The sequence below is a fragment of the Miniopterus natalensis genome, chromosome 1, assembly GCF_054644295.1.
Source record: "Miniopterus natalensis isolate mMinNat1 chromosome 1, mMinNat1.hap1, whole genome shotgun sequence".
Taxonomy (NCBI): domain Eukaryota; kingdom Metazoa; phylum Chordata; class Mammalia; order Chiroptera; family Miniopteridae; genus Miniopterus; species Miniopterus natalensis.
Genome location: NC_142081.1, coordinates 165,529,395 through 165,554,065, shown reverse-complemented (window position 1 = coordinate 165,554,065; position 24,671 = coordinate 165,529,395). Strand labels below are relative to the sequence as shown.

The window sequence follows — 24,671 nt, the reverse complement described above, 5'->3', positions numbered from 1 at the left end:
TAGTTATATATTTCACGTATAAAATTTTGTCGAAGTAGCAGGAAGAACTTTTTGCTGTAAGATGATGTTTAACCTTGTGGTGTTATCCCCAGCAGGCCGCATTTGTTTCGTACAAAATGAAGACACTGAGAAGTAGCTAAGGAGATCTTAGTAAAACACTGATTACAAATTCTGTGGCTGAAAGAGATGCTCTCAAAAGGTTTAGAAATCACTGAGTTTTCCCTCCCCCCCCCTTTCTTTGTTAAAACAAATCTCAGGGCTTGTTTACAAAGTGCAGAATCATTCATTCAGCGGAGTGACATTACAGTGTAGTTACAATGGCACCATCCCATTGACCAGCTGCACCTTCATTTCTTGAAGGCTGTTCATGATCTTCTTCTGGTGACCGACAAGAGTCACTCCAAGGCGTCTCAAATCCCTGCATGAAGAAAGCACACATTGGGTGTATGTATTGACTCGATTTGCAGCACACCTCCCTATCTCACGCTGGCACAGAGGTAAACACTCTGCAGACACTGACTTGATCACAGGCCCAATTTGGACATACAGGGTCCGATTTTCAAAGGCAGGCTCCAAAATCGTACTTCGAAGACCTATTTGCCGGCCAAGAACTATTTCTAATGAGGACTGATGTAATATATGTTTGCCCCCTTTTTAGACAACATTGTGTTGGAGGCACAGAGTGGTGGGAAAAAAACCCAAATTTGCACGTTTACCAACAAATATGTACATTTACAGGTACAGTTTCATAGAGCAGTTTTGAAAATGTGTACCTATAACAGGAATAAGACCTTTTTTTGCTAAAAGCAGTAAGCATAAAATATACTTTCAAAAAATCAAAGCTAAGTAATTGAAGACTAAACTCTTCAAATGACTCAGTCAGTACAATCATTTTATATAACAGATATATTTAGAATATAGTCACCACTACATTGCTTTTATAAAACTTCCAAATATTTTATTTTTTGCTTGGAATCCAAAGTACCAGAGCTTTATTCCTTTGCTAAACAACATCTAGGCATTTAGAGCATTCTGAAGATTATACACTCTCAGAAAGTCTTTTCAACCAAGTTACTTCCATTCTGTTTCTTTGAAACAAGTTTATTATCCAAAAGAAAATTATAAATGGTTAGATTTCAAAACTAACAGCATATTATGGAGCTCAAGGCCAGTGCCCATGGTTTTAAAATGTTATTTCTTGGGATATTAGGAATTCTATCACCTTCAAGTATATATTTGGCAACTATAATGACTCATGTATGTTTGGCAAATGATAACATTAATTATAAGAAAAAATGACCATGAGCAATTCAACATTTTTAAATAACAAAGTTGTCATGTTAGGTTTCTTAGATAATTACTTTATAGAACACACTATGCTAGAATATGTTTGCATTCAGTCCATGTATTCATTTCAGATTGTCTTAGAAGTTTATGAAATTGGATACAATGACATTAGAATAATTATATATAAAAGTGAATAGTCCTGGAAACTAAAAAACATTTCTTAGTTATCAGAGGATAGAATTTAAGTAAATGGGTACTTAGGCCCCATATGCATTAGTATTGGAAATAATTGTTTATTTAAATAATGTCTTGGGTTTCTTTTTCTCTTTATAGGTTTTTTTTCTTCTTTTTTCTTTTTCTTATGAGAGATTTAGGAAATGGCAAGCAGCTAAAAAAAGAAAAAAAATACTTATGGTGGAAACACATTTCTTAGAATGTGACTATTAAACATTAAACTTAGAAATTCTCATAGCTACAATATACCAGAGTACAATATAAGAATAATAATAATGGAAGGCATGGAAGACGACCATCAGCAAAACTAAACAGTAAAAATTCACTTTGAAACAAAATCACTAGTTAGTTATGAAATAGCTAGTTATACTCACATAGAAATAAAAGTGGTTTCAGTTTAATCTTGTTTCTTTTAAATTAAATCAGAGTTTCTCAGCCTTGCCCCTGCTTAGCATTAGGCTGGACAGTTCTTTGTGTAGGGCTATCTGGTGCATCCCTGGCCTCTCTCTGTGAAATGCCAGAATGGATGTCCCACCTCTGGCCATTTTTTTGTGACAAGATAAAATGTCCCCAGATATTGTCATATGTCCCCTAAGTGGCAAAATCTCCCCTGGTTCAGAACCACTGCACCAAATATAAAAATAATAGGTGACAGTTAAGATGCCTTATTTCTGTATGTTTGAAAAATATTCATCCCTATGAAATAAATATTTGGTAATCTCCTTTTATGAATGAGGAAACAAAGTCTTAGGGATTCTAAATTAGTTGGCGAGGTAACACAGCCAGGGGTGGCAGAGCAGGAATCAAACGAGGAACCTGACACCAAGTTCATACTCCTTTAACTTCTCAGTATTCTCAGATATGATATTGAGCAAAGTACTTCAAATTGCTTGTAATTATTTATTCATCTGTAAAATGAGAACTCTGTAGACATACATCAAATATCCAAAGTTCTCAAAGAAAGAAGACAGTTAATGAAGGACACTGAACACACACTTCTTTGTCTGAGGCTGTGGTTCCCCAACCTCTACCGCATGGACATTTCAGCTATGAGCTAAACAGTCTTCTCGTGTTTCCACATGTAACGTATGAATCATGCAGAGTTTTGCAGAGGTGGGTGTTCATGGGTGCTCGCTAGCATACTCTGGGCCTAAGTCAGGAAAAGGGAACTAACATTTCTTAACCTAAAACAATCAATACTGACTGGAGAATTTAAATAGCCAGGATTTGAAATAAAGTTCTAAAACGCGTTTGATCGTATGCTGTATAGACCCCAGGTTCAAAAGTACTGATGTAATATATGTACTGAAATTACACAATTCATAGGGTTAATCCAAATATTAGGAATGAGTTTTTGAATATAACCATTATAGTTTATTCTGAAAGACCTTAAAAAAAAAAAAAGTATAGGTTTCCCACTAAAAAATGCACGGGTTTTTCATATACACCAAAACATTAATTTGAAGTGTGTGTACATGTGTTTATGCATGTTTGTAGGTGTCTGTGTTTTTTCCGTATTCCACCTCTTGGTTGCTTCGTCTAACTGATTTCCACTGTTTTGACTTACTATTGTATTGTGGGTAAACAGAACTGCCTTCTCTGAAAATAACACAAGACAGACTCTGGTCAGTGCTTTCTAATATTTGTAACAATACTGCAAATGAGAATGAATATTGTATTAGAAAAATGTTTCCAGTAAAGGTTAAATGACTTTATCTCTATATTGTTAAATGTATTATTTTCTTTTAAGTAGTTTTGCCTCACACTTTTGTAATTTCTAACAATTCCCATTTTACTCCTCAAAGTACACATTAAATGATCAATTTAGCAGTAAAAATGTGAGAGAAATTTGATAAAAATTAAAGTATTTTACATTTATTGGTAAAGTTGATGCTCTAGTTCAAAAAATTTTGAAAAACATTTAGAAACAATGCATGATATTCTATTTTACTCATCTCATTTTTCTGTATAGAAAATGTTATAGCTAGGCAAGGTTTTAAGTATATTACCTTTATAAATATCATGCTAACTTTATCATGACCACGTGGAATCTTAATACCAAAGCCACTTCTAATGATAAAAACTACATTTTCGCATAAGCTTATATAAATGTAAACGTGGCGGGAATAGCATTGTTACGTGAAAATAGTTTGGGCTGCGCCAACAAAGCGGGGCTAGTTTGGGAAAAGCCGCCACTCCAATGACCAGCCAGTGCGGCTTTGTCCCAGTGTCACTCATGATGTAAACAGGGAGAGCGCGAGGACGCGAAGGGGCGGGATGAGGGGTGAGGCAATGGGGGGCCTCGCGATGGGGAGCACCTCTTGACTACTCGGGACTTCACGTGTCCACTGTGGGTGGGCCCCTCATTCTTCCCGCTTCTGCTCTACACACTTGTAGCCATTTCCCTGGTACTTAGCCCCCAGCACTGGCCGGACGGGGGGAGGGAGGAGAGACTGAGGAGTATCCCCGGATTCAGTGTTGCTCCTTGTGTCCTGCACTTGTACGTCTGGAATGTTCCGGTTCTTTAGAGGAACCCTGAGAACCACCTACAGGTCTATTGCACAAGACAGATATTTTTACTTTTGGCAGGAGAAGGCTCACCACGGCCTGGTCATGATCTTCAGTGGACGAGGCATCGTGAGGGTTGGACTGGAAGTTTTGGCTTAATTACGTGGAACAAATAGGATAGTAAGTATTCTCATGGGCACGTTAACTGTATAAAATTAGCACAATGACTGTATCTAAAAGTTAAGAAATCTATTTGAATTAGTGTGCACAAATCCTGGCTCGGGATTTAGGGAGTTTTCATTTTAGTAGTTTACGACCCCATCTTCATGAATGGTATTAACAGGAGCACCCTCCGCTGAAGCACCATCGGTATAATGCTTAAATTCATTGGATTGCAATCACTTTCTGAATGACCAGTGTTGATAATACAGGTCTGACAAGAAGTTTAACAAACAACTGTAATACTGCCCTCAAGTCCAATCTCTGGATTCGCTGCGCAACTCACCTCCAGCTCACCCCCGTGAAGGAGCTCGCTGCGGGCCCCAGGGCGCAGGCGGTGCGGCTCCTGCAGCTGCTCCAGGGTGAGCGCTGCCGACTGCCCAGGGCCCCCGGCGCCGCAGGCGGGGCGTCTGGCTAGAGCCGCTCCCCCGCACACGCCTTGGCTCTAGGATCCCAACAGGTTTTATTATTTCCTTTCCACACTCAGTCATATTTGCATGTGTTGGCAAAAAAATTCATAATCAAATAAAATTAAACCTTTACGAAGAAAATTTTTACTTAAGTGTGTGGTTTTAAAAACCTAATCGTTTACTCTTCTTTTTCTAAACCCACTATGAGAACAAATTTGATAGCATGAATTATAGGTATTTTCTAAATTAGGTATATGGCAATTTGATCTTTTGCTTTATATCGATGACTTTCACATTTTTTCTAAGCATTTATTACAAGTGTGACTATATTCTTCCAGTTCTCAGTTTCTATTCTGGCAATAACACTGGCGATAGCATTTTATTATAATATTATACATAAATCATAAAATTAATATTAGATATGGGTAAAGACCACGTGTAAAAAATCATTATCAAAGTGTTTTAAAAGCTTGTTTTTTGTTTCAGCTGGCATTCCAGCTCCTTTGCCAAAAGTCATTAATAATGACTGATATTTTTTTGGTGAAGGACAAGCAGAATTCACAGATAATCTTTTCTGTATACTTTATATTTCTGACCAAAGAAGCAACTGATTACTATTTTGTGAGTTATTTACCATAGTATTTGATAAATATACTCTTACCAAATAGGAAAAACTGTGGTCAAAAACACAATAAACAAGAGGACATACAGTCTGAGGTGCTGGACTCTCCAAGAAACCGGGTGGACTGGCGCTAGTTAACCTTCAGCGGCCCAGTTCCTCGTAGGGAATGTGACGGGAACACATTCTCACGGCCCCGGCTCGGAAGCTGCGGACCCGCGAGGGCCACATTCCCTGCACTGGAAGGTTCCACCTTCCTCTCCTGCTCAGAGGAAATGAATTACAACACAAAACTCTGACGGAGGCACTACAGCAAGACGCAAGAAGCTGCCAAAGTAAAAGAGATACAGAGAAGAAACTGAACCAAGCAGAGAAAAATTCACCAGTCAAAAGTTACTGGAGAAAACACGTGAAGTGGAGAACCATTATAGGAGATAGAATAGGCTCTCTGGGCTCGAAAGAAACAAACCAAATGAAGAGAGTTTGGGGCTAGGAATGCAAAAAGAAAAGAATGAAAAGAAATAAGAAAATGTGAAACCATAATGCTAAAATATTACACACAATTCTAGTATTTTGGAGCCCCAATGAGTCATAGTAAAACAGATAGTGCAAAACCCATTATTTGTGGTTATAACTATTCTGTGAAGGCGGAAGCTAAATACTAGTAGATGTAAATATATATGTGTATGTGCTATTTAAATAAAAAAAGAGACACTGTTTAATGCAAATAATTTTATTATATATTTACAAGTAATCTGACATTGGGTAGAAGAAATACCTACAGCATCATTTTAATATAAAATGACAAATGACTTTAATAAATAAAAATGACCATTTTTACTGAAAAATTAAATAGCAATCATGTAAAAATAGTTTAAAATTATCAGTAAAATTTTGTTTACTATTTTAAATATAGCACAAATGAGCTCTTTGAGTGTCCAAAGAAATAATGGGCCAACAAAATGTGTGATCGAATAGATATGATTTAGCGGTGACAGTGAGAATGAGATTCAGTAAATTAGGAGAGCAAGCTGAGTGGTGGTTTTCGGTCCTTTCAGTTATAGGTATAATGGAAGAGAAATGTTGAGAATGTGATATTAACCGGTGAAAAATGATAGTACCCTGTTACCTTTTTTGTGGATGTGCAGTGGATTCAATGAATCAGAGCATGCCAGGATAATACAAATGGTGAAAGAGAACTGCTCATATTTTGTGAAGTAATGGAATATGGACTGTGGCTTACCGCTTTAGAATGTTCTACCATGTTCTAATCCTTATAACAATATTTTAACCTTTGAATCTGCAGGTCCTTTGAAGTAATTTATCATTATATTCACAGGTTAAAACATCATTCATGTTTATGTAATCTAGATGGAACCACCATAATGACAGTTCATTTTCACAAATAACAAATATTAGGCTAAAATAATTACACATACAGAGTATATAATAAAATACAAACAACTTACAACCTTAAAGAATTTCATATTTAACTCTAGTGATTTTTATTCAATAAGATTTGATAAATTTCATCTTAAACGTGCAAACAGAAAAGGGCACAATTGGTTCCACTGAGACTGTACCAAATAACAAATCAGAGGCAGGACCCAATATATGCTTGGATTGCAAGACTATAAGGTGCACCACTTAGAGATTTCATGAGGTCCCTGCCCGAGAGGCTTAGTTTAGGCTGCTGTTTCCTGGGTGTTCATCACAGCTGAAATTTAAGGATGTTTTGTTATGTAGGACTGGTCAGACCAATTGTGCTTACATTTGTTTTGTATTTACAGTCATATAACACAGGTACCAGTATAAAAATTTTGTCAAGAAAACATCTTTTCCACAACATAAAATACCAGTATTTTGCCAAAGAACTGTTATTCCAAATAATTCAAATATTCAAATGCTGTTTGTTTAAAGCAAAGAGGCAAAGATACTGGCCGCAAGTAGCATTAACCATGCAGTTGTTAACAATACAGGCTAAAAGGTAGCGGTTCTTTGAAAGCTGCCGCACACGGGCAAGAGTTAATTGATTTCCCTTGACCTCATCCAGATTGGTTTCTGAACACATTTTCTCGCCCCAGCAATTATGTAAAAATTATCAGAAAAATTACTCACTCCAAGGTCACCTGAGCCACAGCGTCCATTGAACTGTATCCATTTTCCATGAAAATCTCTGTATACCGGCCCATTTTGATTGCTTCTAGCCATTCACCTACTGATCTGTAGGCCCCAGAGCCCAGCGAGACATGTTCTGCCAATAAATTAGATACTCTAAAACACATAAAACATAAATATTAAAACAACATTTTAATTTTTATAACAAATTATATTGTAATGTTAGCTCAGTCAATGGATCTTCGGGTGTGTAAGTATATGGATAAGGGGGAAGTCTATGAGTGCAAAGGTAGAAAATAATGTTTTGAAATATAGAACACAAAATCAGTCTGTTCAGATGTTTTTCTATCCTTAGTTTATGAGGAATTATAATGGCTCAATACATTAATTCTCTTAATATAAAACATCAGCTATAATTTTCACATAATGGTTTAGATGCATTTATTTCCTACTATTATTTTGTTTGCAAAAATTATATAGAAACTGCTACCAAATACAAATATGCAGGATAATCTGTACAACACCAACTGCTTCTAGACTTTGCTAGAGAAACTTAATTTAATTTCTTAGGAAGTCTAGGACTTATTCTTTATCTCATTCTTTTGTGTAGGGGCACTTGTAAATTCACTTAGGAGTAGTAGAATCTGGAAAACAAAATGTAACCCCAAACACATAAGAAAATTAAATAGGACCAATCAAACCATGACATGTTTTTCACTATACTAAATTCATACTCTTTGGACAATAATAATATGATGACAATGACAATCATTTTTAGAAATGTATCTTAAGGAAATAATTGGGGGAAATGGCAAAGAGTCCATGGATGATCTTTTTGCTACTGAGATTAAACATTAATGACAATTTGAATTTCCATCGATGAGTGTTTAGTTAAGTAAATTTCAACCATAAGATATAGGATATCTTTCTTTCTAGTTATGTTCGCTCCATTTTCTCATATCCGATTTACATCTCAAACTATCCCAGTACAGTTTCTTCCAAACCAATTCTATAAAAATTGCTCTGGTTGAGGTGAGCAAAGACCTCTATTTTGTCAAAATCTGTGAACATTTTCCAAAGTGTAAGGTGACTGACCTCTCAGAAACACCCAACAACCACCACTACCATCTCCCTCTCGAACCCTCGCTTACTCACTTTTTGAATCCCTCTTTCACTTTCTTGGCTACATGACATTGAATGTTCCTGGTTTCCTCTTACTCTCCTTCGCCTATTATTCCTTCTTTTCCTGACTTTAAAATCTGGAGGGAACTATGACTCGACCTTATACTTTTTCTGCTCAGGCTATCACTCCACTCTACGTAGACAATTTTACCTAATTTCTTGCTTCAAATAGAATCTACAATTACCCAATTTTTATCTCCCATCTAGGTCTCTCATATAGTCACGTGCCTACATCATACCTCCAGATATCTCACAGGAATATTACCCCAACATTTCCAAAAACATCCTCATCTTTTTTACATCCAGTTCCTCCTGAAGTGCTCCCACTATTGCATATGACACAATGGTTTGCTGTCCCTTGTCTTCGATTCCCTTATAATCTATCATTGTGTGTACTATCCATTTGACCTCCCAAATGTCGCACATCTGAGCACTTCTTTCTATCTCATTTGTTACCATCTTAGTTCAAGACAGCATCATGTCTTACCCACACAACTCCTCTGGCCTCCCAGGTATTCTCTTAAATTGTACTCTCACTCTCCATTCCAAAACCAAAGCTGTATTTAATGTTTTTATTTTGTTCAGTGTCCCCCTCCCATAACAGTGAGTTGCTCAATGCTGTACACTCAGCACCTAGCTCACAGCATGACACAGAGTAGACACATGAGGATCTGTGGCACGAGTAAATGGATATCTTATAGTGATTTGTAGCCATGAAGCATTGGGGTCAAAGATTCCTTGAAGATGAAACAGAAGGAAGCAGCTGGAGAGTAGGATCTTGAAGTTGAGGTTGTGGAAGAGTTGCCATTTCTGTTAATAGCAAAGTTTAGAATGTGACTAGGACAAGAAGATTCCAAGATATTTTAGAGACCAAAAATTGCTAAAGGAGAAAATTTCAAGGTACTGAGAGATATTCAAACATCATGCACATGGCTACTGAAATCACCGAGTTTTGTGACGAACAGGAATGTAAAGAAAGAGAATGAATCAGGAACTAACACCTTCTCAGGTCAGGATTTGTAGATGGCTGAACAAAGACGGGTAATAAGTGGTATAGTTTTAAGCCAAATCTGTTTCAATGAAACCTAGCAAGCTGATTCTACATATTACACACAAGAAAATGTGAAAATTCTTTGCGGATTTTTAAACTGCTCTCAAGCTGTAATGATAATGCTGATATAAATTAACACAATTTAGAACATAAAAATGTCTTTTTTTATTTCCTTTCTTCATGTCCATTTGTGGAAGCTTGACATAATTCAAACAGACAGATGAGAGAAATGTTTAATATTTTACATGACAATAAACAATTTAAAAGCAGATATTTCAGGAACAACACAAGGAATAATTGTTAAAAAGATGCATTCTCCAGTTGCTGCCAGAGAAAGTTAATGATCCCTGAACAGAGTCTGAAGACTCATTCCTCATTTGTATTTAAAAATGATTTTTTTAAATGTCACAATCATAGAACTTATGGAAGTTTATCAACAAATTGTTTCTCTCATTTAGCTCATTTTAATATGTGGCCAAATCAGTTCCTGGCATGACACTTTTTTTCTTGTAAAAATAAACAATTGCTTCAAATACAGTGAAAATAACAATCTGCAAGTTTTATAGCAAAGGATCAAACTGATTAATTTTTTGAGAGGATAATTCTGTAACTTTTCAGGTTAATGTCTGCTTTATAAACATGCAACATTATTTAAATACATTCATAAAAGTAAAAAATATGCTTATTTGCTCATATAAAATCTTTCCACAAAATTACTCATATTTGTTTAGCCAAATATCTGTGTACAATTAGATATGAGTCAAGGGTCCCTAAAAGGATTATTAATATTCATAAAATATGACAGACACTAAAATCTATTCTAAAGAAATCAAAAGTAATTTTGGTAGCTCTCTCTAGTGTAAAATATATCAGTGCTTAATTGGCTTTTCCTTGTGGTCTCACAATCTTATTTCTTCCCCAGCCACTTCCCATGTGGGATCCAAACACAAGAAAATATATGCACTTCAGTGTGTGTGTTTTTTCGGTTTCTGTTTTTTATAATACTACCCGAACTTGGCTACAGTTAGCATTTTTCTGAAATGGTCATGTTACTATATTAGATTAGGTATAGGTGTTTTTAGGTCTAATCACTTATATTTCATTCATTGTAAGAAAGTAACTTTATGCAAAAATTGTAGGCAGATAAATTAGTGTCATATAGATTTAGAGGTTCACATGTGCACAGAAATGGTTTAGTATTTGTGTCATCAGCCAGAATTAGCTAAATTCAGGAAAAACTCTCAGGTCTGGCCTGTACCTGCTCGATGCATTAACCAGCGTCTTCAAGCTACTTGGGTTACGTATCAGCTTGTCCAGCATGTTCACGATTTCGTCGAACTTGGGCCTGCTATTTCGGTCTTTCTGCCAGCAATCCAGCATTAATTGGTAGAGGGCAGCGGGACAGTCCATGGGGCTTGGCAGACGGTAGCCTTCCTCGACTGCCTTAATCACCTGCGTAAAAAAAACAGAACCGGTCCCAACACCACACATTTAGTGGAGAAATTTCCCCCTATTTAACTTTTACCCTTTCTTGTGCTTACTCTTGCAATAACACCCAGGTTCACTATCTCTAAAATCCCCAATTACGTCCATTTGCTGTGAAATAAAACAACATAAAGAAATAAATATGTTCTCACAATATAAAAAGATAGGTTTTCTTCACATACTGTAAGGAAAATAAATGGTAATCACTTTTACCTAAGATCCTGATGAAGGGTGATTTGTAAAATTAATTGACAAAAATAAACAGTTCATGTTTTATTTATCCTTGAATTCTGGAATCAAATCGAGATTACATCTTGTGATTTCTCTGAAAAGTTAATGTCTTTTTAATGAAAATTTATGAGCAGAACCACATTTTTGAAAGTAATGAAATGGCAATTTTATTTCAAAAGAGAGTTTTGGATGGTAAATGATGGGTAAGTCAAAGGCTAAATTAGTATAACTATCTCGTGTATCATTTAATAATGTCTAGGTCTTGCTGTTTATTATCATCTGCTGATTTCTGTCATGAATTTAGAATAATTGTCTAGTAGCAGAGGCATTACAAACATCACTGATTTTAAATGTAACCACACGTATGAATATCAGTCTAATTGTGAGATTGTTTTATCAAAAACATTTGTAACGTCTAAGTCTGGAAAAAATTTATTTATGCTACTGAATATAATAATACAGGTTTTATTCAATTATTAAAAATTAAACGTTTCAGTGATACCAAAACACAGTAATAATGAATATATTTCTTAAAATCCTATTCTGAATGTTTCCTTAATATTGAAAATTAACTACATTTTTTCATAAAAACTTTAGATTTGATCTGACAAATGGAAAAAAATACACTGATTAGAACAGGAAATTTATAAACATACTGTAAATGATTGCAAAGAAACCAGTCTCTCTGTGACAAAGGAAATGTCCTTTGGACGAGATCAGTGACAGATGGAAAGAGCATAAAATAGCAGATTTAAGGAAATTTACGACAAAGAGGTTGGGGGGAGACAAGAGAAAGTATTCGAGACAAAACAAGTTCAGGCTTATCACGCTGGATAGTTGTTGCTGCTAAGTTTAAGCAAGTACATAAATGGGGTAATGGATGTTGACAGATATAATTTGAGCTAGTTTTATTTTATATGAAGAGGGGACATTCATATGGCAATTTGCAGAAAGAGCACAAGAGATATTTGGGCTGATAATACAGATGTGAGGGTCATCAGCACTCAGCACTTTCTTGGGAAAGGCTTAAGATAAAGGGTTCTGAGAAGCACCAACAGTTAAGTTCAGGCAGAGAAATAAAAAATAGTTGAGGATCTAAAAATAAATGGTTAAATAAATATTGAATTACTATGAGCAAAATACAAATGCTCCTCCACCTACATTGGGGCTATGTCCCAATAAACCCATTGTAAATTGAAAATGTATTAAGTTGAAAATTCACTATAGAACGTCACAGCTTAGCCTAGCTTACCTTAAAACTGCTTAGAGCACTTACATTAGCCTACAGTTGGGCAAAATCATCTAACACAAAGCCCATTTTATAATAAAGTGTTGACTAGCTCATGTAATTTATTATTTTTCACCATCATAAAGCTAAAAATTGTAAGTCAAACCATTGTAAGTCAGAGACTATCTGTACCTGAGAGTCACCTACCACTTTAGTTAGCAGCTCAAAATCAAATTAAAAAACAAAAAGGAAAACTACAGTAGAAAATAGTAGAAAAACTATAACATGATTAATATATCTAATGTATTTAAAGCTCATGCATATTGAAAAATGAAATAGATAAATGAGAAATATTAAAAAACATAAAAGAAAAATTTAAAATGTTAAATAAATTTGGAGAAAATGTTATTCTCATTGATGATATTAAATAAAAAGTAGAAAGAGAATAAAAGTACCATTTGCACTCATATATTAATGTAAGTTCATTTATTAATTTGCCTATAGATTCCTCATTGCTGATAAGGACAGTGGCACTTTTCTCACTATCAAATCTTGGTAATTTACAGTACTTGGGTGAGAATGAAACTCCTCATACTTTAGTTAATTATATTCGGTGTCACTGTAAAAGATTCTCTTTGCTTTACTATAAACTATTCCAACAATATAAGAGGAATCATATATACATGTACATAATTATACCTATATTTACACCTGTATCTATTCTGAAAATTGAAACAAATAAGAGAAAGAAGAGAGGCACACCCAGTGCAAAGGGGGGTGACACCCTTTTGGAGTCAAATATTCTGCTTCTTTGTAGGTAAGATCAAGGCCAACAGAAATAGTAATAGAAAACTGCCCCCACCTGCAAAAAAGGCAAAAGTAATTCTAACGTGAGAAGACTGAAAAACAATTACTTAAGTGAATTATTAAAACACTTTATAATCTATGTGCTTAGTATAATCTATATGTTCATATATTTCACAATAAATACAAGAGAAAAACACTGCCACTAAGTATAAAAATGCAATGCAATGAAATCTCTTTTTGTCATTTGAAGTTCTGAAAAATGTTGACATTTAAAATGTTCGTTATCAATAAAGAGGCTTCTACTGACGATAGGATATTATCTTAGCTCCCAAGCTTGAATGAGAGTTCATGGTCTGGTATTTACCTAATTCATTCTAGTCATTCTGGCTTATATTTATTATGCATTGTTATGATTTTTCTCTGTGATGACACAGGCAATCCTAAATCAAAAGAAGCCTACTGCAGCATTCTCTCCCCCTGACACAGTGAAAGGTCTTCTTTGAAGGACTGAGATGATTCTGCATGTCTTGGTAATATAACATTTTCATGGTGGCAAAGTCCTTTTTGAATCAGATAGTATCTGGAGTGTAGAGATTATTAAATATATCATTTGAAACGGCTAAATCAGTACTTCTTTGTTCTCTGATAATTTTTCCAAAGAGATATTAAGTAATCATGATTTTCAAATATAGTAGATCTGTCATGTTTCCTGGATACAAATTTAGATAGAAACTGAAGCCTATCAAAGTCAGTGCTATATCTAAAAGCTAAGTGCCACTAATGATTTCAAACTTGCTGAGGGAATACAAAGCACATGCTGGACAGTCTAGTAAAGGCAAACATTTTAGAAAGATGTGTAACTGTATAATCATTTTCTGTAAACCTCATTTAAATTCTCATGAAACCCAGCCAAAGCCAAAATATTAGTTCTTATTTTTATAACTTTCTGAAACTATTACATTAGCATTTCCTTGTATTTTTAAAAAATATTTTGAAATAAAGTTATCTGGAAAAGTATCAAGACTCTCAAATGGCTGAAATCAGGAAAAAACTATGTCCCAAATTCTTCACATCTCCTTGTTCTTATGTTCTTCCCCTTGTATCTTTATACAGTCCACTCACCTGGCACCATGTTCTACTTTGGTCTATAATTTTATTTGTGACAGATACAACTATCTCAGATATAACTGCCAACAATATGGATGGCAATGCTGCGCATATTATACATATAGTTGGGACATACAAATAATTCTGAGTGACAGATTCAGAATTCAAAATATCTCAATTATGAGATGGTAACTAAGGGACAAATAAGGGACAAATGTTTTTCTTAAGTAAAGGGACCAGGCTTGTTAGCAAGACACAATAAAATACTTTCACAAAATGTCAACAAAAGAATAGCATTGAAATGAGCCTTGAAAGAAGACAGAAGCCAAAGCATGAAGAGCTCTGTAGCTCAAATTAGCATTTGGCATTTATCTGGAGAACAGAAAGTAGCACATAGGTCTAACCATTGTCTAGACTAGATCAATCCAGAATAATCATTAAATATTGAATTGAATATCTTATATTCAATTAGAAGGGTGATCTAAGATCACTGGCTGGAAACAAAAGAAAGAGACATTGATTTAATTAGAAATGGTGGTGGTTAGGTACAAAAAATCTGTAGAATCAGATTGAAATTTCTGATACAATAATTTTTGTTACCTTAAGAAAGTCATTTAATCTCTCTAGGTCTTAATTTCTTGACTGCAAAATAGGACCTCTCTGATGGTTTGTTAAATATATACCAAGAGTTCAATGATACTTTTATCATAGTCCTGCCCCTAAAATCGTAAAGTTGAGGACAACAGATACTACGTTCTCTCAAATTTAACGGAATAGAAGTCTGCAGCCCCTTCTTAAATCAGGTGAGTCTACATAGCACAAAGAAAGCCAATTGTGGCAATTTTAGATGACTACAGAGAGATTTTAGATGTCTTGCTGTACACTTGCTGAGAGGCAGGAATCCATCGGCCCAGCTTACTACTGCTCTCAGAGAAGGATGCTATGAGATGCAGGTGACCCTTGAGCGACACGGGTTTGAACTGCATGAGTCGTTGACCTGTGAATTTTCTTCATTAAGTACTTTACATGTATATTCTCTCCCTTATGATTTTCTTAATATTTTTTTTGTAGCTTACTTTATTGTAAGACTACAGTATATAACACATATAACATACAAAATATGTATTAATTTACTACGCTATCTATAAGGCTTCCAGTCAATAGCAGGCCATGAGTAATTAGGTTTTGGGGGCGTGAAAAGCTCTATGTGGGTTTTCAAGGGTGCGGGGTTTGGTCCCCGGAAGCCTGCAGGGCTCAGAGGTCGGCTGTCGTCCTTGGGGAAGCTGCAGTGCGGCCCTAGCTCCTCTCCTGGGGGGGTCTGAGTAAGGGCGGCTGGCCGGGCCGGCCTGCGGTAGCTTCCAAACAGCGCGCACCGGGAGAGCCTCCAACATTCCTGCTTCAGCAGGGCCGCCAGTCACGGGTGCGGTGAGTGAGAGGCTGAGTGGGAGCCGGTGCAGGGAGAGGCGCCGGGAGAAGTGGGGCGGGGTCACCCTCTTCCTGAGGCCTCGGGACAGGGCACCGCCCCAAGGGCCTGTGGAAGAGCTCAGACACGAGCCTCGCTGGAGAACAAGGTTGGCTTCCTACCCGGCGGGAGGCCCCAGCAACCCAGCTTTACAGAAACGTGCCCGCCCCTTCCTTTCTGCCTCTCCGTCTGGGAAGATCCTGAAAAGTCAGGCACAGGCCTTGGCAGAGGAGGGGGAACAGCAAAAACCTGACCATCCTTCCTTCCCACTCGGGCACCGAGGGTGAGGCTGGCCCCTGGTTGTGGAAAACACTTTGAAGCGGGTCTGGTATGGACTTTCATTCAGATTGGACTTGAACTTTTAGATCTGAAAGTGAGTCTTAATCACTGGCACGGGACTGTTGTTTCAACAAAATGAGGTCAAAAGATATAGCACTTACCAACCCTAGAAGGCATAAGAGAAGGAGATATTGCAGAGTATGGGTGAAAGAAATAATTAGAGGGAAAAGTGTTTTAAAGCATGCTATTGAGGTAAGACTTCAATACACTGGTTTTATAAAGGAGTAGTAAGATATTAGTTGGTAAAGCACTTGAGGCAGTGTATGGCACATAGTGAGGGCTCAGTAAAGTTTAGCTGCTTTTATAATTGTTGTCATTAGACAGACATCATATCAAATTTAAAGGTGACGCAAAACAGAAAAGGCTTCATGGAATAGCAACAATGGAAAATCACAAAAGCAAAGGCCACAAAAGCCATGTGTTAGGTGTCATGTAATAAGCATTCTGAGCTTGACTAGAAGATTCTATCATGGTTCCTTTAATTCTAAATTCTATTATTCTACGCATGAATTATTTTTTTCCATGTGAGGAAAAATCTGTTTTTTCCCTAAATTAAACAGACAATACAACTCTTCCTACTTTTTTTTTATTTTTTATTTAAAAAAACACAGACTGTTCCTTTTTCCCCTCTAAGAGCATCCACTATGAAGCCAATATCATTCATCCTTTTGCACTGGAGTAGTAGCTGCCTCTATCAAATGCAAATCACGAAACCTCGCCTGTCAGTGCTGATTCTTTGATGGCTCTTCCTTTATCTTTGAAATCGATGCTGACATAAAATGAGGGGAACAACACGACAGTGCAGCTAGAACTGGCCGGCAAGGGACCGAGCTTTTACACGACAGTAACTTGCTTTCCTGTGTGCTAACGCGTCTTGAGCTTCCGCAGACAGGGTATTTTAACAGCAAAGCAGATCAGAGGGTAAGCAAGGCGTTCCATTTTTTTAAGCAACTGCCATGTTCAGAGATGAAACTATTATAGTGTCCAGAGAGCGGAGCATTTCACCCCAAGCCGAGGGGCAGCTCCGTACTTACGTCCTGGTTGGTCATCTCCCAGTAGGGTCTCTCCCCGTAGGACACGACCTCCCACATCACGATCCCGTAGCTCCACGCGTCGCTGGCAGAGGTGAACTTTCGGAAAGCTATGGCTTCGGGCGCCGTCCATCGTATCGGAATTTTGCCTCCCTGAAATTGAAAAGCAATAAAACAATTCTCACACACGTCGAATGTATTCGGGGACAGCGCCGCCTCACCGAACAGGCCTAGACAGAGGCGCGGCCCTTTTAAAGGAATCTGTCTTTGCCATCCCGTAGTCTCTTTTCACCTATCAGGCCACAGGCGCTCGCGGACTGATTACTAAGTGGCTGTCTGGAAGGCTTCGGGTTAAATCCAGTCTCACGACTGGAACACACACGGCACGCGCCGCTCCACTCCAGTATCCGGGTGGCCGCTCTAAGGGGGCGCGAGCAGTCGCGCAGATCGATGAGGTGTAAGGTATACTCTCGTGACTTTCCACCACAGTAAAGCACTCGGCTTCCCGGTGCTTTATTTTTCTCTTCTATGAGAATTGTCAGTGTTGTCTCAGTTGCTGAACGCAAGCCTGAGAAATTTAACAGTTAATAAGACAAGCATGAAAATCAGATATATTAAAAACTTAGCTATACTTTCCCCTAACATTGTGCAATTTCTTTTAGACTTGATTTCTCTTATTTTCTGTTGGCATACTTTAATATTTGTCCGGATAGGATTTTTTGTTTTTTTAACCTAAGAAGTAGGTTTCTCATTTAATTCAACCATTTAAAAAAATTTTTAATTAGATGATGGGGAAAAACTTACCCCATTATCAAGTTTGAGATTTTTTTAACATGGTAAAAAAAATTTGCTTCTGTGGGTTTTTCTCTTAGTTCACAAAATAAACATTTAACCTGCTCCTTTTAAGGGTGAACATTTTTCCTCTTAATTTTTAAAAGCAGGCAACCCCAAGCAACCAAACATTTCACTTATAAGCAAACTAACTAACTAAATCGATCAAGTGGGGATGGGGGGAGAGAGGTGTAGGTTTTGAACATGTTCTCATAAAAAGACTAGCATATGCCTCCCCATTTTGCAAGAAGGGAATAAGTACTTCAAAGCAGAAAAATGGAACTTAAACTGCTGTTTATGCACCAAAGTTTGAAGACATAGGAGAAAATCACAGTATCAGGTGATGCCTGAGACCCCTGAGGTGACATTAATTTGAACGATCCAAACTCCATTTGGATTATTTGTTTCTTGGAGACATGGCGATGCCACTTTCAAAAGACTTTCCGGAAACATACTTCTGTTAATTAAATATTCATAGGTATGGTCACACAATTAGCCCTGGCTGTTAGATCTGTGACGTTCTACAACATATTATCATTATACCTCTTATAATTACAGTTTGTGGATTACTTTAAACTTCAGCCTAGAATTTTTCTCTTGGTCTCTGACCATCAAATTTGCCATCAGTGTTATCTGAAGTTCCCTTATTTTTTAACCTCTTAGGCTATGCATTTTCCACAAACTGCCACTATAACTCATTTCATAGAAATAATTTTTGATGGTATCAGGATCTCTGCTTTCCCTGGGCTTCCCTCTCTCCCAGCACAACACGTTGACACACACGTTTACAATCTACTCTGTGCGTTTAGGACATCAAATAATCATACTGGGAATGGACTTTCCTATAACCGCAATCTTGTGTAGGCCAAGTTTATTAAGTGTAACATAGCACTAAGTCTAGGGTAATTCTTAACTGAGATTTCATTTAATGCAAATAATGACAGAGATAATTAAGTCTAGAAAAAGAAGATTGATATGCCATCAATTCTTTTATTGATTGATTAAGCTGACCATTAAAGGACTTTGTTTGCTTATAAAACTTGCTCTTGATCTTCAGCATAATAGAGTCTCTAAGAAACTGAGTCACAAAACAACATTGAAAAAGAAAGCCTTATAATCTATGAATGAATGTACTGTTAGACTATGAGTAGAAGTAATTTTAAAAAGCTGAATTAAATAAGAAGATGTGTAACACATCTGTCATAAAAATAAGAGATGACAAAAGTGTTCTTTTGTATGGGAACCAAAGTGAATCAAATTGCTGAGTGGAAAAGATGCACTGATAAAGTCCTGTCTTCACAAGAAGTTTAAACATTGATCTTGATGACATTGTAAAGATAAATAAATGTAGTTTACCATACAGTACACAAACTGAAGAGGTACAATATATAGATTGCCCCCAAAATCTCACTGTACTAATACTCACAGTATTCCACAGAAAGAATGGTCAATTATATAACTTATCAATTCAGGAACCAATTACATTGCTGGAATGGAATATTAATTTATGCTAATTACAATGTAAGTTAGTGACCAACTTTCCAAAGATATGGGCTTAACGGTTTACATAGTATGTAAGAAAAGACATTAGATATACCTTCAGGAAATTGAAAGTTTTTGAAGGAATAGTTCATTTATTCCATACTATGTGAATACTTAAAACATAGGTTTAGATATTTATGTATTTGTTTTACAGGTCAAGATACTACACTGCAGAGAGTTTAAGCTACCTAATAATGCTAGTACATTCATATATACTGTGTATGTATATACAACATATTTATTGTTTCTAATATAGGATATTCTCTAAATATTTTTTACATTTAAAACTTTATATGATTTTTACATTGTGTATCCACTCTAAATTTGAACCTTTCTTATTTTCAGCATCCATAGGAAAAAATAAATGATTGAGACTCATACGGTGAATAATTTTCTTACCTGAGTTTAATAGTTGAACTTTCTGATATCTAGCAAGGCACATCATCTGGATATTTTATTCCCCCACACTCCCTCTCTCTTTGCCTATGTTGGAGAAATGTCCTTTTAACTATTTCCTTTAAAATCCTTAAAAATTAAATGCCTCTAGTCTAGTGTTTCAGAAATGCATTCTGTTAGATCTCACCCGTGTGGTGTAGGCTGCCTCAGGATCATCTTCCAGTACCCTGGAAAGTCCAAAGTCAGACACTTTGCACACAAGGTTACTGTTGATTAAGATGTTTCTGGCCGCGAGGTCTCTGTGCACGTAGCCCATGTCGGAGAGGTACTTCATTCCCGCAGCGATGCCTCTCAGCATGCCAACAAGCTGAATCACAGTGAACTGCCCATCGTTTTTCTGTGAAGACGATGCAGAAATATTAGCCCAGCAACATCAATCACTGGGGGAAAACAGGAAAGGGTCTTCCTTCAGTCCCAAACTAATACCATCACCAAATTCATAGGCAAATTCTATCTGAACAACAGAAAAAGTTGGAAAATACATAGTGAGTTAACTTGGTAACGCTTATCAGCTCTTTGCATAGTCAAAGCAGATAAAGGTTTTGAAAGGCCTTCTGGAAAATCTCGTTTAATTGCCCTCCTCTGCACTGTAACTCCTTTATTCTCGGTCGGAGGAGTGTGCTCCTCACTCAGCCTGGGGTCTGCCTAGGGTTAGCCCTGCACACTGCTGAGGTGCTTTAAAAGAAGCTGGCTCGGCAGGCATGTTGCTGTAAAGATGAAACGGCCAGAGGAGAGAGAGAGAGAGAAAATATTCTTCAGCAGCAGATGGGGGAGGGGGGGAGGCTGAGCAATGGCCAGGGCGACATCAGCATTTGTTGGAAGCTTGCTGTCTCTGTCCAGGGCACTGAACTTAATGCAGACACACAGGCAAAGGCTCATCTGATGATTATTTGGGGGGGGGGAAAAAAGATGTGACCTTATGAGACTGGAGAACTGGAAGATATGTATAAGAATTTTGGCAACAGAATCTGGTGGAGGCTGGGGAGTGGAAGGGAAGGTTGCCTTGTCAGGGACCACTGTCATATTCAATGCACGGGCCCCTCTTATGATCGTTATTAATGCCATTTCCTATCACCTTTCCTAATCCACAGCAATAATCATTATTGAAGATGAAAAACTGCCAGCCTACAGGTTTAATCAGGCCTGCAAATGTGTTACATTTCTATATTTCTAGCACGAACTATTTATTAATAAAATTAGTTGCCATCATTTAAAATTTGGGTACTTGAACATTAAAAAAGAATATCTTTTTTTCTGAGCCCACGAGACCAGACGATATAGGACTGGTATTGTCTGTTACCATATGATGGCTCCACCGGCCCAAGCGAGGCTGGCTTCAGGTGGGTTATAAGCCTATTTAACCTCTTACTGTAGATAATTAGTGCGGACCTTCTAGACATTTTTTCCTTGCTCTGCCTGATAATATAAACTTTGAGAAAGTTAAGTATGTGTACGAGCTTCTTTTTTTCCTTTCCTTTTTCCCCCTTCTTCCCTACTTTTTATCTCCCTCCCTCCCTCCGTCCCTCCTTTCCTTCCTGTTCCTCTCTTCCTTGCTTTCCTCTTTCTTCTATTTTTTTCAGACAAATCAGAATATAAATAAATAAAACAGTAGATACACATAAGTTGAGTTTGTATAAGTTTTCTGAGAAGAAAAATTATTCTGGCTCCAGGTATTTCTGTCTGTTTTAAAATTTAGCTTTAAAGAGGGTCAACTTCAACATCAATAGCATTATATAAATAACAATATATAAATAACCCTTTGAATAATTAAACTTGCCTCAAATCTTACCTTTAAAAATGTATCTAAAGAGCCATTTTCCATATACTCTGTCACTATCATCACTGGTTTGCCTGCAAAGAAAACAATGGGTGAGCTGCTGTTATTTTACATTCTTATCTAGAACGTTTACCTGGAAGTTTTTATTAGTGTTCAAATGATACACATTTATTTTTTCTTCTAAAAAGTCCCCCATGAGTAGCAAGTAAGTTCCTGCCACTGGGGTATCTTAGTAAAGTGGTGGGGTCAGTGAGGAGAAAGCGTCACAAGAGCAGTACCAGGCTGACACGGCGACCGTGAGTGTGAAATCAGCGTGTGGACAGCGAGCCGAGGGGTGAGCATTGCTTTAACAGAGGCGGCGATGCAACGTGCCAGGTGACAACAGCCAGCAGAGCACCGCGGGCACAGGCGTCCTTTCCAACACCGCAGCAGAGCTCCGACCCAGCCTAGCGCCTTCTTCACGATCCCTTGAGTCTATGTTGTATTTTTATAACTCCCTTTCTATGTTCTTGTAACTCCTTCCCTTATGGCCGCCTCCCTTTTCCCTCTGTCACACACTTAGAATCTCCATCTAGCCAAAGTTTATCACTCTTCCAAGTGCGGTCCTAGCTCCTCTTGTTATCTGGAGCTTCCCTTGCAGTCATCATTTCTGAGGGAAGGGTCCTCCTACGTCTGGAACAGGAGGAGGGCCTGGCAATTAGCTGGGAGGACTCTGGAGCCACACTGCTCGGCTCTGGGCCACATATCACTCACTACTATGTGATTTGGGGCAGATCAACTATCTCTGTGTTTCAGTTTTCTCATCAGTAAAATTAGGATATTAATCGCACCTGCTCATAGGGTTGTTGTGAGTATACCAGTCAAATGGGCATTCAAGGCCCTTAGAATAGTACCTACAACTTAGAATTTGCTATGTATTATTATTTTAGAAACTTAGCCAACTTTGTTTCTGTGGGTTAACTTCCTTGTTATATGTCAGTTGGCTAAGGGAATAAATCATAGTTTATCCCCCATAAAATTATGCTACTTTGTTTATAATATGTCTGTGATACAGGATAAAAAATACAAGATAAAAAATCCTTGTTAAATGAGAAAATACTTAGGACACGGTTGTTAGTTGTATCACTCCACATTAACCTCACTGTACTTCAGAACATGCCCCCTTTTATATTATCTACTACATACATTTTAAATGTTAATTTAAACTATTCTGAGATTAGTAAAACAAGACTTTATGACAGAAAAATTACTATCTTCTGCATCTACTAATTAACTTTTGTGTATTATGAAGGGAAAAAAGCCTATACAACCATCATGAAATACATTATAATTAACTTAATGGCATTCTCCAGAGGGGCATCTGTATTTTACTTGAGAAGTGGTTAATTCAAGTCATGGAATTAGAGCTTGCATACTGACCCATTCCCCATCATCCAGGAGTGTAAGTAGAGATATGGAAAGTATACAATTACCTACAAATAAGAAATAACTAGGAGGAAAAAGGATCTTTCATCTCAAAATCACCTAAAACTCACTGTTTAGAATAATAAGGTAAATCAGTGTTATTGCTCACTCAGATAATTATCTTCTTTGAAAATATTTTAGGAGCAATATTCTTCTCATGGAATGTGACAAGCATGTTACAAAGGCAGAGACATTCCTCTCCTCCTTTTTAAAGTTTATAAAAGTTATAAAAATACGCTCACCTAAAATAATTCTTGGCATATAATTGTAGATGCCTACGTTAGGGGAAACATCATATAGGCATAGAATATGCATTGGGGATGTCATCTGGTACAAAGCTTGGAGACTGAAAGGGTCACTGGTGTAACAAAAGGTGACAGATATTCCAAGAGGAGGAGGCAGGGTGTGCCAAGGGATCTTGTCATGAGAGAGCCTATCAAGTTCAGATATAGTCATATATTTAATTTTTCTGAAGAGCTGTGGATTTTTTCTTTGTAAATCAGGAAGTGACAGGAGATGAGTTGGGGAATACTGATTTTAAAACGGACTGGAAATACAATATCTTTGTTTTGTTTTTTTTTTTAAAGGAAAGATTCATATTGTATTTGTAAATGGCTCTGACAGCACAAGAGTAAAAAAGATTAAAAATGTTTTATCTTTTTAGTATAATTGTAATCTAAGTTCAAGAATAGAGAAATGCTTCCAATTTAACTTTATTTTCATGATATTACCTGTTTTAATGGACTTCACACAAACTCTAAAGTAGACAAAATTCTGCTTTGGGTCCCTTTAGTCCCATTCTCACCTGTCAGAGCCCATTTCAACCTTTTGTTAATGTTGAAGCCCTTTTTCTTTCAAAAGTCCAAGCTAATATATATTCCCCAAGGGTAATATCCAAAATATTTGGTTACTGCTTTGGCACAGGTACCCACATGACAGAAGTTACGCCAGCCATAAGGCGGGGTTTCCTGGAAAATGCCCTGCACCAGGCATCACCCATTCATTTGCCTCATTTCAGGATTCAGAGGTACCCGGGGATGAAGCTGAGCAGCCGGGTGACGGGGGCACACGGGTAGTCCAGGCACCAGCTTTCAGTCAAGCACAGCAGGAGTATTTCAGCAAATTCACAGCTAATAGAGCCAAAAGGCTATCGCGCTTGCTGAAAACACCCGCCCTCGCCCAACCACATTTCCTGGAATCGGCCTGTGATTCCAGCATCCCGAGGCTGGCCGATTTCGTCTCTTGCTTACAGAAATTCATTGAGAGCGTTGTCACACTGTAAA

The 24,671-nt window shown here is 37.2% G+C and overlaps 1 protein-coding gene across 1 annotated transcript in view; it reads right to left on the bottom strand.

Annotated features, from left to right (window-relative positions):
* Nucleotides 1-253: 253 nt before the first annotated feature.
* EPHA5 (EPH receptor A5) overlaps nt 254-24,671 on the bottom strand; it is a 147,612-nt gene continuing 123,194 nt past the window's right edge. Inside the window, exons 10-15 of the mRNA XM_087827578.1 lie at nt 21,937-21,998; nt 20,275-20,484; nt 17,322-17,471; nt 10,887-11,080; nt 7,396-7,551; nt 254-418 (exon numbers count right to left, since the gene is read on the bottom strand). Of these exons, the coding sequence (XP_087683704.1) occupies nt 313-418; nt 7,396-7,551; nt 10,887-11,080; nt 17,322-17,471; nt 20,275-20,484; nt 21,937-21,998 (878 nt within the window). The 3' untranslated portion in view covers nt 254-312. The remainder of the gene's footprint in view (nt 419-7,395; nt 7,552-10,886; nt 11,081-17,321; nt 17,472-20,274; nt 20,485-21,936; nt 21,999-24,671) is intronic.